The sequence below is a fragment of the Taudactylus pleione genome, unplaced genomic scaffold (genome assembly GCF_031769625.1).
Source record: "Taudactylus pleione unplaced genomic scaffold, aTauple2 ptg000198l, whole genome shotgun sequence".
In the NCBI taxonomy this organism is placed as follows: domain Eukaryota; kingdom Metazoa; phylum Chordata; class Amphibia; order Anura; family Myobatrachidae; genus Taudactylus; species Taudactylus pleione.
In genome coordinates this window covers 12,359,122-12,375,585 of record NW_028284600.1, presented here as the reverse complement: position 1 = coordinate 12,375,585, position 16,464 = coordinate 12,359,122, and the positions used below count along the sequence as shown (strand labels likewise).

The window sequence follows — 16,464 nt, the reverse complement described above, 5'->3', positions numbered from 1 at the left end:
GCACGGCGGGCCAATTGTGGCTCGCCGCGTCATGGCTCCGCCCCCTCGCGGCTCCATATATTAGGCGCCGCTGAGCGGGGCGAGTCAGTCCGTCGGCGGAGAGCAAGCCAGGAAGACCGTCCGCGGAGGAGAAGAGTTCCAGAGGCGCAGGAAAACGCCGGAAGACGCCGTGTTCAACAGCTGAAGACGGAGGCGCTGTTGCTGGAGGAGGAAGACGGCGGCGGGCGGCGGTCAGCGGAGCCGAAGCTGAGGACCGGAGAGCTCTGCAGTGGAGGAAAGTTAAAGAGCTTATCGAAGTTCCCCACTGCAGGCTCTCCCAACGAACAGGGTAGGCGGCCGTGGGCCACCTTTACTTATATTTAATAAGTACATCAAGTGTTGTCGGGCTTAAGGCCCGTGGGTATCATCAGGCACTAGGCCTGTGGCCACGTAGGAGGGGCACAAGGCCCCGGGGATAGCAGGGGGCATTAGGCCCTGTAGGGCAAATCCTTAGGCTCTACAGTCAGCAACCTGGGCATTAGGCCCAGGTTGTTTAGGCTCAAATAGGCGACAGACCTGCATATAAAGTGGTCTGGGCATTAGGCCCAGGTCACTGAAACGACCCTCTGGTAGACCTGCATATAAAGTGGTCTGGGCATTAGGCCCAGGTCACTAAAACGACCCTCAGAGGCAGCCCTACATATAAGGTGGTCTGGGCATTAGGCCCAGTTCACTAAAAGACCATTAGGTTCACTAGTGGTGGCCCAGCTCCAAAGTGATCTGGGCGTTAGGCCTAGATTCCTAGGGATCGGCCGAAGGAAGGTGGGTTTAAAGTGAAAGGCATCCTGGTAAGAACCAAAAGCGATCATCCACAGGTCGGCGGACCTGTGCCACAGAGTGACCGGTGCTGGAGGTCTGTACCACTGGGTACAGAGTGCTGATAAGCGGTTCAAGGGATAAAGTAATCCGAGTAATAGGCTCGGATCACTCGCGTTAGCCCCAGCTGGGTGAGGTTGAATACTGGGCATAGATTATTGAGTAAGCCCTCTCGGGAGTCAGTGCAAGGGGCTGTGCGGCTTCGGTTCTGAACCCCTGCAGGGGGAGCTCTGAAGATTTAGCCTAGTAGGTCAAGGCAGCGGTGTGTTCATAGAAGGGCGCAGACAGGGCCGGCCGGCCGGGAAGAGAAAGAGAGGGACAGCTGAGACAAGAGTGTTTCCGCTAGAGGTGTATTGTCCCCAAGCCTAGTTAATATAGTGTGTAAGAAGACGTTTATTTGTTGTTTGCCCTGAATCTTCTCGTTATAGCAGAGAGTTCACGGAGGAAGTTTCTGGAAGTAAGGTTCAAGCTTCCAGGCATACAAAGAGGTAACCCCGTTGGTACAGCATTACTTGCGTGTTTGTCCGTGAAGGAAGGGGGGGATTGTTTTGTTTGATTCTCAGGGGCGGCGGACGACCCGTCAAGGTGACAAGGGGGCTAGTGTGAGTATCTCTCGGTGTCTGTCTGTCTTTCATTGGAGCGTTCGATAGGGGATCTCTCACAACGGTGAGAGATCCAAACATCCTATACTTTCTCTTCCTCTGTCTGTTCTTCCTTTGAACACCGGTTAGGGGATCTTTCACAACGGTGTGAGATCCAAACTACACCTGAGTGTGTGAGCACTGTATAGGTGAAAACTGGGTAGCTGAAGCCCCGTGCCAATGATGACCATTCACCCAACCGGTGAAGGTCGCATTCATCCCTAGCGGTTATTGTGTCACCAAGCATAGGAGGATTGTTATTGAATAACCCATTCTTTTACAGCATCAGGCTGGTTTGAACCTGAAAACACAACGGTGAAGAGGATCCGGATCGTAGATCAGTTGGCAATTTGGGAACGAAGGCTCTAGGACTCTGCCGCGGAAAAGTGGTGAGTGTTGGCTGACGAGACATCGCTAGGGCTCACACTCCTGACCCCCCAGAAAGGCAGACAAGCCTCCTGGCTGCCGCCTGACCCCCACGTTACTTACAGAAACCCCCGCAGCGGAGAGGGCCAGTGACGCAATTCACGCTGAACCGCGTCATCGTAACCCTGCCCCCTGCAATGACAATATTTTCGGCTTTGTGAGGAGGGGGCGAAGCCACTATGGCGTGATCGCGTGCCCCACCCCCAGCCCCACCCCCAATACTGCATCATACAGCAAGGTATTAGCACGCCCAATATGACTTGGCGTGCAATCACTTTGTGTATGCAGACGCCCACCATCCGATGGTGCTAGATGTACCAATGGTTTCATGCACTTCCTGGAGATGACGTGCGCAAGTGGGCGTCTTAAGACAGGCTGGTGGGCATCTGCATACACAGAGCGATTGCACGCCAAGACATAGTGGGTGTGCTAATGCCTTGCCGTGCGATCGCCTGCCTTCCCATATTTACATATGCTGGGTGCGAGCGAATGCATCTAGCAAGCGGGTCTGAATGAGCTCCTATATTCCTTGTCACATGGACAAGGAATATAGGGTCATTTTTTTTATAAGAGGCCAATTAACCTGGTACTGTGTGTTTGGACTGTTAGAGTAAACTAGAGCACCCAGAGAAATGCACACAAACACAGAGGGAACATACAAACTCCACACATTCATCAGGAAATTAACTCATGACCTCAGAGCTGTGAGGCAGTAGTGCTAACCATTGCACCAACCGTGTTGCCAACATTCTTTGTCTCATGATTATGTTAGTTATCTCCGAAATTCCGGGAGTTATCGTTAGTAGGGTGCCAAGCAGAACAAGCGGCAGTCTGGGCCTTAAATCAAACCAAGGAGATAAAGGCTACCAAACATGGTAGTCCAGGAAGGCTGATTCCCTCCTGATGCCCAGAACCCAACAGTGGGGAAACGACAGGGGTATACAAGTGTTGGTAATTTGATCACTGCACCATTTCCTGCCCCCCACCCCAGTCTCCCTTTCTCTCTTACCTTAATGGCGTTATTAAACAGTCTGCCAACATTTTGGAAGCAGCCATTTTGTTTCTGACGATTTGAAAGCCACTGAAGAGAATCTGATAAAGTTTTAGGATCAATGTAAATGTGAGATCTAGCTCGGGCAAAGGACTTCACGACAAAGGCTGTCAACCTGTGGGGACAAGTCAGAGTATAGTTTATGGTCATCGTAGCTCTGGTACGTGTATATGCACAGATCAACAAACATACTGTATATGTAGACATATAACTATGTGTATATATACACATATATATATATATATACATATATATGTAAATATATATGTATATATACATACAGTATATGCAGCATATATAGGGAGAGGGCGCCAGCCCAGTGCAAATCCACCCACAGGCAGAGGAGACTGCTGCTGCTGTTCAGCTGGGCTGCTGACAGGTAAGGGGGGGCGATCGGGCCCTTCCAATAAGCCCGGGCCTGGGTAATTAGTGCCCACTCCCCCCCTCTCTGCGCCCCTGGATATAGTAGACCAATCAAGTAGTACAGATCCATATTCATAAACATACAGCCCATATATCCATGAGTGACATTAGTAAATAATCTAGTTCCTGTTGAATTTATAGACTGAATATTGTTTAGGCCCACAATATGACTGTATATACTCTGTGTAAGTGACATGTCTCCTTTAACAGCATCATTTAGCATGCATACTTTTATTATAGTTATCACTTTATTGTGTATGAATTGTGTGCTCTAATATAATTTACTACTATCACTATGCACCCACAACTAGGCATAAACCAGATGTATAAACTGCTGTTCTTTTCCAAGAGTAACTGAGGAGCAAATGCTACATTTGCCGATAAAGATGCATTTTCCTTATATGACAAACTCTGTAAGCTAAACCAAATCCATCTTTTTTCAGGGCGTAATTTAGACTTTAGACGCTAGTTCTGTGCAGATCAGGATGAGGCTCATTAGTTGGTGGAAAGTCACTGGTTCTGTTATATGAGCCTGGTGAGGAGCAGTATAATGACACGGCCCCCTCACTGCTACACACAGGGTGCCGTTTGAATTTCATCACCTCTGACCAGATAGTGCTGGGCCCAAAAAGGGGAAGGAGCTGATCACTGCTGTTTAATAACTGACTCAGCAGGATTTCTCTTCTGACCGGAAAGCCTGAATAAAACTGATGGGACACAAAACCCACAGTGACTGCTGACCTATCCTATTGTGAATATTTGTATTATGTCATAATTTATGTGTATAACCATCTCTCTATATATGCAGTAGGGTCCTGTCAGTGTTGTAGTTTCACTCTGTTTCTGTTGATTGTGTGCTACACCTGTCCACTTTATTCATCCTTTCTGTCAAGTTAGACAATAGTAGATGTTCAGGGCTGGATGAGGTGGCATTAGTTTATTGCTGCAGGCAGGGCTGGGAGCTACCTGCCTTCTACATACTTGGATGGCACTGCTAATCTGCAGGAAACACAACCCATGTGGAATTTACTAGACTCAATCTTATCATCTCACTACTTCAGGTATGGAACCTCTTTCAGTGGGGACATTTTGGACCTCATTCAGAGGCGGTCGTAAGAAGCGACAACTCGTTCTGAATGAGGGCGGCCGCTTCATTATTGAAGTGCGGGCTCCTGGTCGTTAGTTAAGCTGTGGGTTACCACCCACAGCTTAACGACCGACCAGGTTGATGGTCGCGATGACCGACCAGCTTAACGACCGACCAGGTTGATGGTTGCTCCGGGGCTTGCGCACGCGCAGTGCGGCCGCTGCGCGTGCGCAGGCCAAACCATCAAGTCGGTTACGAGCGCATCGGCGCTCGCGGACGACTCTGAATGAGGTCCTTAGTATCTCCAGGGAGGAGCTGATTTGCATCCATAGTCTACACTATAGACACTGCTTACTGAAGGTTTTTTTCCTGCCTTCTAGAGGATTTTAGAATCTATCTCTACCCCATTACAAAGCAAGCACCACAACCTTGCAGTGATCCAGTCCTAGGAGGTATCACACTCCAGGGGAGATGTATCATACCCTGGAGAGAGATAAAGTGGAAAAGTTGTCCAAAGCAACCAGTCAGCTTCTAATACCCCTTTTCCACCAAAAACCCGCGTCTCACCTGGGTTTTCAGACATGGGGCCCGATTCAGACCTGCTCGCTAGGAAGCGTTCGCACGCAGTCAGCTGATTTTTGCATTCTGCGCATAGGTACGCATTGCAGTGCGTGTGTGCGAACCAGTCAGAGCGATGGGGAAGCATTCGCTCGCTGCGCATAGACAGCCTGGCAGAATGAGTGACAGGAGAAGCTGTTTGTGGGTGGTGACGGGCTGGCTTCTAGAAACTGCGGAGTGGAGGTGCGAAGGCAGGCGTGCCTGAGTGTCTTAACGCCATTTCATGAGGCATGCATACTTAGGAGGCAGCATCATAGTACACGTCACTTGGTTGAATTTTACACTGAAGTGCTAGCAGTGCTTGCGGTAGGGTATAGTCAACCACAAGTCCTGTGTATGCATCTGATGGTACTTGATGGTACAGATGGTTGCATACACTTCCTGGAGATGACATGCACAAGTGGGCGTCTTAAGACAGACTGGTGGGTGTCTGCATACACAAAGCGATCGCACGGCAAGACATAGTGAGCGTGCTAATACCTTGCCGTGCGTTCGCCTGCCTTGCTGGAATGTGTGCCAGATTTGCATACGCTAGGTGCCTGCAAACGCATCAAGCGAGCGGGTCTGAATCGGGCCCATGGTTCCAACCCTGGTTAGACCCAGGTCAGACACCGGTTACACTGCACCTCACCAAGTTGTGAGGTAAAACTATGTATCCTGATATGTTAATTTATTTAACTATATTGTTTATTGAGGTGACTTGTGTATAAATTAATGAAAATTTATATAACGTGTATAATATCTATTGACGTAAAAATATGGCCCAGTGTATGGGATACACATACACTATAGAAGAATGGGCGGAGTGATACATGTGGGAGTGAATTGGTCCCTGTCAGGGAAAGAAGGCCCTAGTACAGGGAGGGATATTAGAGCTGTCAGCACCAGCAGCTGCCTAGCTATGAACATCAGGCTGCCAGGCACAGGGTGGGGGGGGAGGATCCAGAGAGGGAGCCTGTCAGCCACATCCAGCGAAGCAGCTCCATAAAAGCTGATTACAGCATATAGGACCAGGGGCAGAGGGGGACCCACCTGTGTGAAGGAGGTGGGGCAGGTGTCAGTGGGGTCAGACTTCATGATGAAGTCTTACATGTGCTCCATCATTTGGCCCAAGTGGTTTCTAAAGCAGTGCCCAGTTAGCAGAGGTCATCTATAACAGGAAGGAGGTGGACACGTACATTATCTTCAAGGAGGTGAGGTGCAGCAAAGGCATACTTGCAGCTATGGGCAGCAAGTAGGGATGGCCATCGACCATTGATGATTCATAATCATTGATGTTTTATGGCCGATGTCAAATGCTTTTGCCATCGATGGCGGAGAACCAGATGGTTTTCCTCCAGCCATGTCTAAGCATAACCAAATGTTTTTTTTTTAATCAAGTGCCGGGACAAGGAGCATAGGGCCTGATTCAGGGCCTATGCGCTCGCAAGCGGGTCGATGGTGGCCCAGTGTGCATGCGCACGATGGAGCCGGCTCCATCGTGCGCATGCGCGAAACCCGGATAGCGACGGGCAATCCGTAGCTCCGGGTCTCGTACCAAAGGGGCCGTGCTGTCGATGTTGAGTGACAGCACACCCCCTTTGGTGGGCGGGCCGGGGGAGTGACTGCCCAGATGGAGGCGTTCCCATGGGAACGCCTACCGTCTGGGGCCGGCCCCACTGACATCACAAGTGATGTCAGTGGGAGTGCTTTCGGCCCTGTTAGAGCCGAAAGCACTCTGGGGCTTGCGGCAACGAGACCCTACCACAAGGGTCTCGTTGCAAGCCCGATGGTCTTGACCATCGCGACCATCTTCCTGGCCGCTCACTATAGCGGTGGGTGGTCACCCACAGCTATGCGAGCGGCCAGGAGGCCGCTCTAAAAAAACCAGAGGGCTGGCCCTGATTCAGAGCGAGCGCTCTGTCAGAGCGTCCCCATCTGAATCAGGGCCATAGTACCCGCGAAGCCCCGCCCCCACATTCTGATTGGCCCACAGGCCAATCAGTCTAAATACAGGGATGACCATCGGTTGGTGAAACCATCGATGGTCATCCATTAAATAGTTTGTAACCATTGGCGGCTACTTGCTATTTTGCCATGGTAATGGTCGATGGTTACACCCCCGATGACCATCCCTAGCAGCCAGAGGCTGGGAATGGAGCCTCTGACAAGAGTGACAGAAGTGGCTGGGCGGAGGCAGATTGGCAGTACACAGGGCTGCCATCAGAAATTGCAGAACCTGGAACTGACAAAATACTAAAGGCAGGGCCCCCTCAACCCACGTGTCTGCAACTCCAGTCCTGCAGTGTCCCTCCAGCTCCAGCCAGCCCCATTCTGCTTCCCCAGCCAGCACTCCCTCCTGTCTTCCCAGCCAGCACCCCCTTCTGTCTCCCCAGTCAGCACACCCTTCTGTCTCCCCAGTCAGCACCCCCTTCTGTCTCCGCAGCCAGCCCCTCTTCTGTCTCCCCAGTCAGCACCCCTTCTGTCTCTGCAGCTAGCACCCCCTTCTATCACCCCAGCCAGCACGCCCTTCTGTCTACCCAGTTAGCACCCCCTTCTGTCTACCCAGTCAGCACCCCCTTCTTTCTCCCCAGCCAGCATTGCCTTCTGTCTTCCCAGCCAGCACCCCATTCTGTCTCCCCAGCCAGCCCCTCTTCTGTCTCCCCAGCCAGCCCCTCTTCTGTCTCCCCAGCCAGCCCACCTTTAATGTTACCACCCAGCCCCCCTTTTATGTGACCAGCCAGTCCCATTAAATAAAAACAAAAAAAAAACACTTTATTGTACAGTACATGCTTCCATCACCGGGCTTGTAGAATCAACCTGACACCGGGGAGCCAGGGGCTGTGGGCCTGGAAAGCCACTGTTGGGAGCTCCAGGAACTGTCCTGAGCTCCTGGTGGCCTGGAGTGGTTTGAGCTAGGGGCATTCCTGTCCGGGCACGGGACTCCAGTCCCGGCAGTCCCCCTCTGATGGTGGCCCTGACAGTACAAGTGCCTGTGAGCTCTGAGAGATATATGCACAGAGGCACTGGGAGAAGCTGAGGGATTAATTGAGGAGGTGGTGGTGAGTTTCTGTTTCTAGATAGCACAAAAACTGCTGAATCCAGTGATTCATGAACACTACAGGCAGATCACTACAAGAGACATCAGGGGGTTGTCTAGGTGACCCAGACTGGCAGCTGCACGGCACTGTGCAGGGAGATCCTAAATTAGAAGATGAGTTTGGCTCAGATAATTTTGAGCAACAAATGTGTACAATCTGGGGTTATAATTGTTCTCTGAGAGCAACTCACACGCACATATTATAAACTGAGAGAAGGGAAAGTAATTGTGGTTGTCCACAAATTTGGATCTAAATAAGCCTCTGATATTGAACTGTTGCCAAAAGTAGAAACAAGTCTATCTAATTTAATACACTGGGGGATTCCAATGAAAAAGAGAGAAAAAAGAAAAGTGGTTACTGTGTGGAACACTATTAGGGTCCTACTTCATGTTTGTCATTTTCTATAAAGTTAAAAAAAAGCAAATCTTATTAATATATCTTAAAATAAATGTCAGGACATTGAGGCGAAATTATTTAAAATAAAGAATAGTTAAGTGAATAGAATTAAAGAAGTGTTTAAAATAATTACTAGTGTTGCTGGTGAACTATCTATATCAATATGCTCATTCTCTGTGAGTAATAATATTAGACAGATCTGTGTCTTTTAGTTCCTTCAATAATAATGTATCTTGTTAGAACTATTATTGGTGTAGATTTGTCTGGCCAATCAAAAAGATACAATGTAAGTGATGTCTTTTTTCTCTCTTTTTTTGTTTAAATTACCTGACTATTAAGTGAGTGGTAGCACCGCAATGAATTCATATTGGAGCAGAGTAACCACTGCAAATAAGTGATATACAACTAGGATATCTTATTTAGGGGTCTGTTTACTAAGCAGTGTTAGGAGAAGTGAAAAGTGAAGAGTGAAAAGTGATAAGTTGCCAGCCAATCAGCTCCTAACTGCCATCTCACAGGCTGTGACAGTTAGGAGCTGATTGGCTGGCACCTTATCACTTTTCACTCTGTCTCCTAACACTGCTTAGTAAATAGACCCCATAGGTACTTGTGTACTTTACGGACTCATTGCAGAGAGAACCCAAGTGTCCTACTCTCATTATTATTATCAATCATGGTAATGTCTAAATCCCCTTCACGGAGAGGACCCTGACGTCATTAGCCAGTGTCAAGCATCATTCTCAGTGTCCAAGTGGGCATAGAGGGGGAATACAACCTTGTGGCGAGCATAGCGAGCCACGAGCCTGAAGCGTGGCAAGCACAGCCAGACCGCGAGGGAACAACTTTCTTCTTCAGATGGGGACACTTTCGGTACTTGTGTATGTAAAGTACAAAAGTACCATTTAAAACATTCATTGGGTTCTCTCTGCAATAAGTACCCTTATTTAATATAAATGTAAAGTATATATCAATATTGTGTAATAGGGACCCACCAAAAAGAATTCAGACATATCACTGGTGCAGAATATAAAACTTTTCAGTCTTAGAAACAAGTTTTCACTGGGGGATTGTATAACAAACAGGTTTTGGCTGCTGCAGCTATGACATTACAGGCTTTGTCGGCTGGATTATGGACTTTTAATACTGTATAGTATAATTATGCATAAGCTACATGACATTCAACTGTTTGTATTGCATTCCCATCCCATGGACTCATTCAGAGACTGCTTATATTACCTAAACACCAAGATATATTGCATGAATTACATGTATTTGTTATTTATTCATGGTATTGTTCATTTTGTTTAAATAATATTATATGCATCTTATTGTACACAATTCGGTATTTTCAGGTCTATGTAATGTGGTAATTGTTTGTTCATATCTATCTGTATTTATTGCTTATATAAACTACGTTGAACCTATGTATAATTAATAGCGTGGCAATTATCTGGATTAATGGTGAGAGGTGTCAGAGAAAACCAAAGAGCAAGTTAGTTAGAACACTACATTACATGAAACAATATAATTAAACAGAGAGTTCTATAGGCTTACCTAGACAGGCCTTAATACTATGCAAACCAATACATAATAGGGTTTCCCCATGTAGGCTCTGACTGACATCCAATACTAGGATGGAGGCACTGATAATAGTACAGTATGAGTACCACTAATACCCCTTTTCCACCAAAAACCCGGGTCCGACCTGGGTTTTCGGACATGGTTCCAACCCAGGTCAGACCAAGTTTACACTGCACCATCGATTTGGGTTATTCTCAGGTCAGCCCCGTTCACACTGAGCCTGGGTCTGCCCTGCTAAACTTGTGAGATCATAAAAAGTGGGAGGTGACTGCTCCACAACCACCAATCAGCTCATTTTAGGCACGAGAGGTCGGATAACCCAGGTCGCGTAGTTTATACTGCCCCATTACCCGGGTCCATCCGGAGACCGACCCTGGTAGCTACCTGGGTTGGATTCCCAGATCACTTGACCCGGGTTATTTTTCATGGACCCTTTTCCACTGAGCTGCTACCTGGGTACACCCGGAAATAACCTGGGTTATTGCAGCAGTAAAATTATTAGGGGTATTAGTGGAAGGATATAGGTGGGTACGTTAGGCTACAAGGGAATAAGTAACCTGGTGTCCCTGTTATAGAGTAAAGGGAGGTTACACTGTCATACATCCTGCACAGTCTTTGAAATGACAGTTAGAAGCGGACTGGTTGCTTGGGCAACTTCCCCACTCTATCTCTCTCCAAGGCTGGATACATCTCCTCCCCCTCTGACCATTCCTCTAAAGAGTCAGGTGAACTGGCTGATGATCTGTTTATTCCCCCATAGTGTTCATACCAGGTGTTCCCTTCTCCAAACCGTGGTCCAAATGCACTGTAAGATCCATCATAGTGTTTATACGTCAGTTGTTTCTGATATCCTGTAAATGAGCAGAGTATCGGGCTCAGAATAAATGTAAAATGTCTCATACTTTTTAATCTGTTAATATTTTAAATGTATCCATCGCCTACACACAATTACCGGCTGAGCGAATATTCAGGACAATGTAACACTAAGAGTGACTCCTGCCTCAGTGATATACATATTAACGCGTGAAGGAGTTTTACAGGGGGATGGTAAAGAGGATTTCCACTTTATTTACGAAGTTAACTGAATTTCTAATAATAGTTCTCCGGTGAGAGTCCCTCCTCTGAGCTTCACACCTTTCCCTCTATGTAACAGCAACGTTTAATGATGAAAGATAAATAAATAACCTCCTGCGATCCAAACACTAAAAGGTGCAGCTAGTATAAATCTGGTGACCTACACACGTCACCTGGTATATAATGTAGAAAGCAAATGAAAATGCCAGCGCTCCCTTTAGGAGATATTTAGGGAATATGGTTACCGTAGTGAAAAACACTTAAAACAGAAAGTCACATAGATATTACATAAATGTCAATTTCCCAAAAACAGTGAAAACTGGTTTCTTTAGAGTTCCTTTAGTAAACAGTGTAAACTGGCTTCTTAGATCCTCCGATTTGAACTTTTCCTAATTATCAGGATAACTTCTTAAAAGACTCCTTCAGTATATAACAGCACCTCAAAAAAATCACAATATGGATTCCACCATGTGAAGTAAAGTTACATTTATTTCTCACAAGGTATAAAACAATCCCAAATCAATTCAGGAAATAAAATTAAGATGGTAGCGTACCAGAATTGACCTTTACAGAAAGGCACAGTGTAAGAGCATAAGGGGTTATAATGCTACCCCCACAGCAAGTCACCTTCCCTGCAGATGGACAGGTCCCTCTCTGTAGTAGTGAAAACTGGCAGTCCCTTCAATACCAACGTGTTTCGGCAACAGCCTTTATCAAGCTATATCCATATGTTCTAAGGTGCATAGTTTATATAGAGGTCCTAATGAGTAATGAGCCCGCTTTTTTTGTTAATTATCCAAGCGGGTGTGTATAATCTCGGCTATGCGTTCCATTACCTTGGAACGCATGCCCGCAACTTCCGCCGGAAGTGATGTCACCATTACCCTCCCTGTTTGCCTATTCCATTAAGGGCTCCTTTGGCGCTCTGCGTTCCATTACCCTGGAACGCATTCCCGCTATTTCCGCCGGAGGTAGTATCAAGCAACCTCTTTACCGCTTCCGCTTCAGCTGCCGGAAGTACTCTGATCCACGTGGTGCCTTCCACCCAACGTTACCAGGAAGTCGCATATAGTTAGGTTGATATATGTAGATGCGTTCCACCTCTATTGAGTGTACACATAGTGCTTCCACTATCGTTTAAATCACTACATTACACTTATTACAATACATAGGTGCATATGCATAGATCTATTTCATCATAATGGTATATAACTTTTAGATCAGGTTTACCAATAATTAATACATATGGCCCCTTTATAATGTGCAAATAGCATTTAAAGTGCATCTAGTATTAGTCCATAATATCCATTTGATAAAAAACATAAAAATATCACATAGGTTAATAATCATGAAGATAGGATAAAAATATAAAACGATATTTGATACAATAAGAAAAAAGTGCGATGTGCAAATGGGCTATAAATAAATCAGTACAGGTGTATAACAACATCTAAATAACAGACGTCTAATGTATGTATCTCTTCTATATCCTAATCACGGATAACCCAGTCACCCTGCGGGAACGCTAGTGGCGCTAAAGCCATATTGACTAGGATACACCAAGGAATTACTAAAAATATATCATTAAAGAAACCATTTTAATTCGAAGTCGTTATTTAAACCCTCTGGTATTAGGGTTTTCATGTCATATAGCAACTTCATTTCAGTTTTTGCTAATGAAGTTTCTACACCCTTTGATCTCCAGTGGCTCTCCACTTTTTTAATCCCTATCATAGATCTAATGCCACTGGTAAAGCACAAATGTTTCACTTTAAAATGTTGCGATACGGAGTGGTTATCAAAACCTTTTTTGATATTTCTTAAATGCTCCATCCATCTTTCTCTTAATTTTCTTGTGGTCCTACCTATATATTGAAGACCACAATCACATTCTATTATGTATACACAATTTGTGGTGTTACATGTGATGAATTCGTTAATCTTAAAAACCTTCTTGGTCGTTTGTGAAATACATTCTTCCACTTTGGATGGTTGGGTTGTATGAGTCCTACAAACACTACACATTCCGCACCTGTGGAATCCTTTCGTTTTTATCCTACCACTCTTTTTATCTGGTATTGCGCTTTTGACCAGGCAATTTTTAAAATTTGGCGCTTTTCTATATGTAAATTTAGGATTTTCTGGAATGATCTCTTTTAAAATAGGAGCCTGCTTTAAAATATACCAATTCCTTCTAAAAATATGTTCCACACTTTTATGGTGAGTATTTAAAGTCGTAATAAATGCCATAGGTACTGGGTTGTTATTCATCTTACTATCTTTCTTATATTCTAAGAGGGTGTCTTGTGGTATTTCTTTGAAGCTCTCTATAGTGGTCTCAATTTGTGCTGTATCATATCCCTTCTTAATAAATTAGTTTTTTTATTAAGAAGGATATGACACAGCACAAATACTCACCATAAAAGTGTGGAACATATTTTTAGACGGAATTGGTATATTTTAAAGCAGGATCCTATTTTAAAAGAGATCATTCCAGAAAATCCTAAATTACATATAGAAAAGCGCCAAATTTTAAAAATTGCCTGGTCAAAAGCGCAATACCAGATAAAAAGAGTGGTAGGATAAAAACGAAAGGATTCCACAGGTGCGGAATGTGTAGTGTTAGTAGGACTCATACAACCCAACCATCCAAAGTGGAAGAATGTATTTCACAAACGACCAATAAGGTTTTTAAGATTAATGAATTCATCACATGTAACACCACAAATTGTGTATACATAATAGAATGTGATTGTGGTCTTCAATATATAGGTAGGACCACAAGAAAATTAAGAGAAAGATGGATGGAGCATTTAAGAAATATCAAAAAAGGATTTGATAACCACTCTGTATCGCAACATTTTAAAGAGAAACATTTGTGCTTTACCAGTGGCATTAGATCTATGATAGGTATTAAAAAAGTGGAGAGCCACTGGAGATCAAAGGGTGTAGAAACTTCATTAGCAAAAACTGAAATGAAGTTGCTATATGACATGAAAACCCTAATTCCAGAGGGTTTAAATAACGACTTCGAATTAAAATGGTTTCTTTAATGATATATTTTTAGTAATTCCTTGGTGTATCCTAGTCAATATGGCTTTAGCGCCACTAGCGTTCCCGCAGGGTGACTGGGTTATCCGTGATTAGGATATAGAAGGGATACATACATTAGACGTCTGTTATTTAGATGTTGTTATACACCTGTACTGATTTATTTATAGCCCATTTGCACATCGCACTTTTTTCTTCTTGTATCAAATATCGTTTTATATTTTTATCCTATCTTCATGATTATTAACCTATGTGATATTTTTATGTTTTTTATCAAATGGATATTATGGACTAATACTAGATGCACTTTAAATGCTATTTGCACATTATAAAGGGACCATATGTATTACTTATTGGTAAACCTGATCTAAAAGTTATATACCATTATGATGAAATAGATCTATGCATATGCACCTATGTATTGTAATAAGTGTAATGTAGTGATTTAAACGATAGAGGAAGCGCTATGTGTACACTCAATAGAGGTGGAACGCATCTACATATATCAACCTAACTATATGCGACTTCCTGGTAACGTTGGGTGGAAGGCACCACGTGGATCAGAGTACTTCCGGCAGCTGAAGCGGAAGCGGTAAAGAGGTTGCTTGATACTACCTGCGGCGGAAATAGCGGGAATGGGTTCCAGGGTAATGGAACGCAGAGCGCCAAAGGAGCCCTTAATGGAATAGGCAAACAGGGAGGGTAATGGTGACATCACTTCCGGCGGAAGTTGCGGGCATGCGTTCCAAGGTAATGGAACGCATAGCCGAGATTATACACACCCGCTTGGATAATTAACAAAAAAAGCGGGCTCATTACTCATTAGGACCTCTATATAAACTATGCACCTTAGAACATATGGATATACCTTGGTAAAGGCTGTTGCCGAAACGCGTTGGTCTTGAAGGGACTGCCAGTTTTCACTACTACAGAGAGGGACCTGTCCATCTGCAGGGAAGGTGACTTGCTGTGGGGGTAGCATTATAACTCCTTATGCTCTTACACTGTGCCTTTCTGTAAAGGTAAATTCTGTTACGCTACCATCTTGATTTTATTACCTGAATTGATTTGGGATTGTTTTATACCTTGTGAGAAATAAATGTAACTTTACTTCACATGGTGGAATCCATATTGTGACTTTTTTGAGGTGCTGTTATATACTGAAGGAGTGTTTTAAGAAGTTATCCTGATAATTAGGAAAAGTTCAAATCGGAGGATCTAAGAAGCCAGTTTACACTGTTTACTAAAGGAACTCTAAAGAAACCAGTTTTCACTGTTTTTGGGAAATTGACATTTATGTAATATCTATGTGACTTTCTGTTTTAAGTGTTTTTCACTACGGTAACCATATTCCCTATATCTCCTAAAGGGAGCGCTGGCATTTTCATTTGCTTTCAACGTTTAATGATGGTCTATTATTTCCATAGCAGCTCTGATTGAAAACATATAGAGCTAGCCTCTTACAGTATGCTGGATCTCCCCAGCTATGTAGGGTAATGAGCAGCACCAAATGTGACCAGCAGAGCTTTCCGGCTACATGTGAGTGCTGGAATTCTGTTACATAGGACACATGTTGGTGGAACCAGGGAAGAGACCTCTATCAAATAAAATAAAAACTACTGTTTAAAAATTCAGTAAACGTCTTACAAAAAAAGTTATAGATTTCATAGGGATGGAATGGTCTGCAGTTACATTACACAGAGCTCTAGATGTGATGCAAGACGGCAGAGAATGAATTGCGTGTGGTGCTCTGATAAACAGCACAAAGAGGGATAGGAGTGTAATAAGCTGCAGATCTCTACCTGTGACCAGGTAGCTCAGGGCCTTTGATTTGATCTCTGGGGTCAGCTGACTAGTTTTGTTGAGATACTCCAAAATGTAGATATTAGGGGTGAAAAGGACCATATTCTGCTCCCCACATCCATATGGCAACTGAAGGAGTCTCCCCAGATTCTGCATAGCGGTGCCCATGACATCCCCTAAAAGAAAGTGATAAAAAAATGTATAATTAAATATGACATATTTGCTGCTTGTACAGAACATCAGGAAACATATTTCTTTTAAGTGCAATGTACTATAAACATAAAACAGCACTGAGAAAATGTCCATCACATCCATTTTCCAGTGTATTATATACAGAGTTGTCCTCATATACCTTTGCTCTAGGTGCACCAAATAGCC

General features: G+C 44.6%; 1 protein-coding gene across 1 annotated transcript in view; it reads right to left on the bottom strand.

Moving 5' to 3' along the window:
* Nucleotides 1-16,464, bottom strand: part of LOC148518869 (alpha-2-macroglobulin-like) — a 177,452-nt gene that overhangs the window by 47,182 nt on the left and 113,806 nt on the right. The window contains exons 24-26 of the mRNA XM_088476898.1: nt 16,086-16,262; nt 10,928-11,009; nt 2,932-3,088 (exon numbers count right to left, since the gene is read on the bottom strand). Coding sequence (XP_088333024.1) covers nt 2,932-3,088; nt 10,928-11,009; nt 16,086-16,262 — 416 coding nt within the window. The remainder of the gene's footprint in view (nt 1-2,931; nt 3,089-10,927; nt 11,010-16,085; nt 16,263-16,464) is intronic.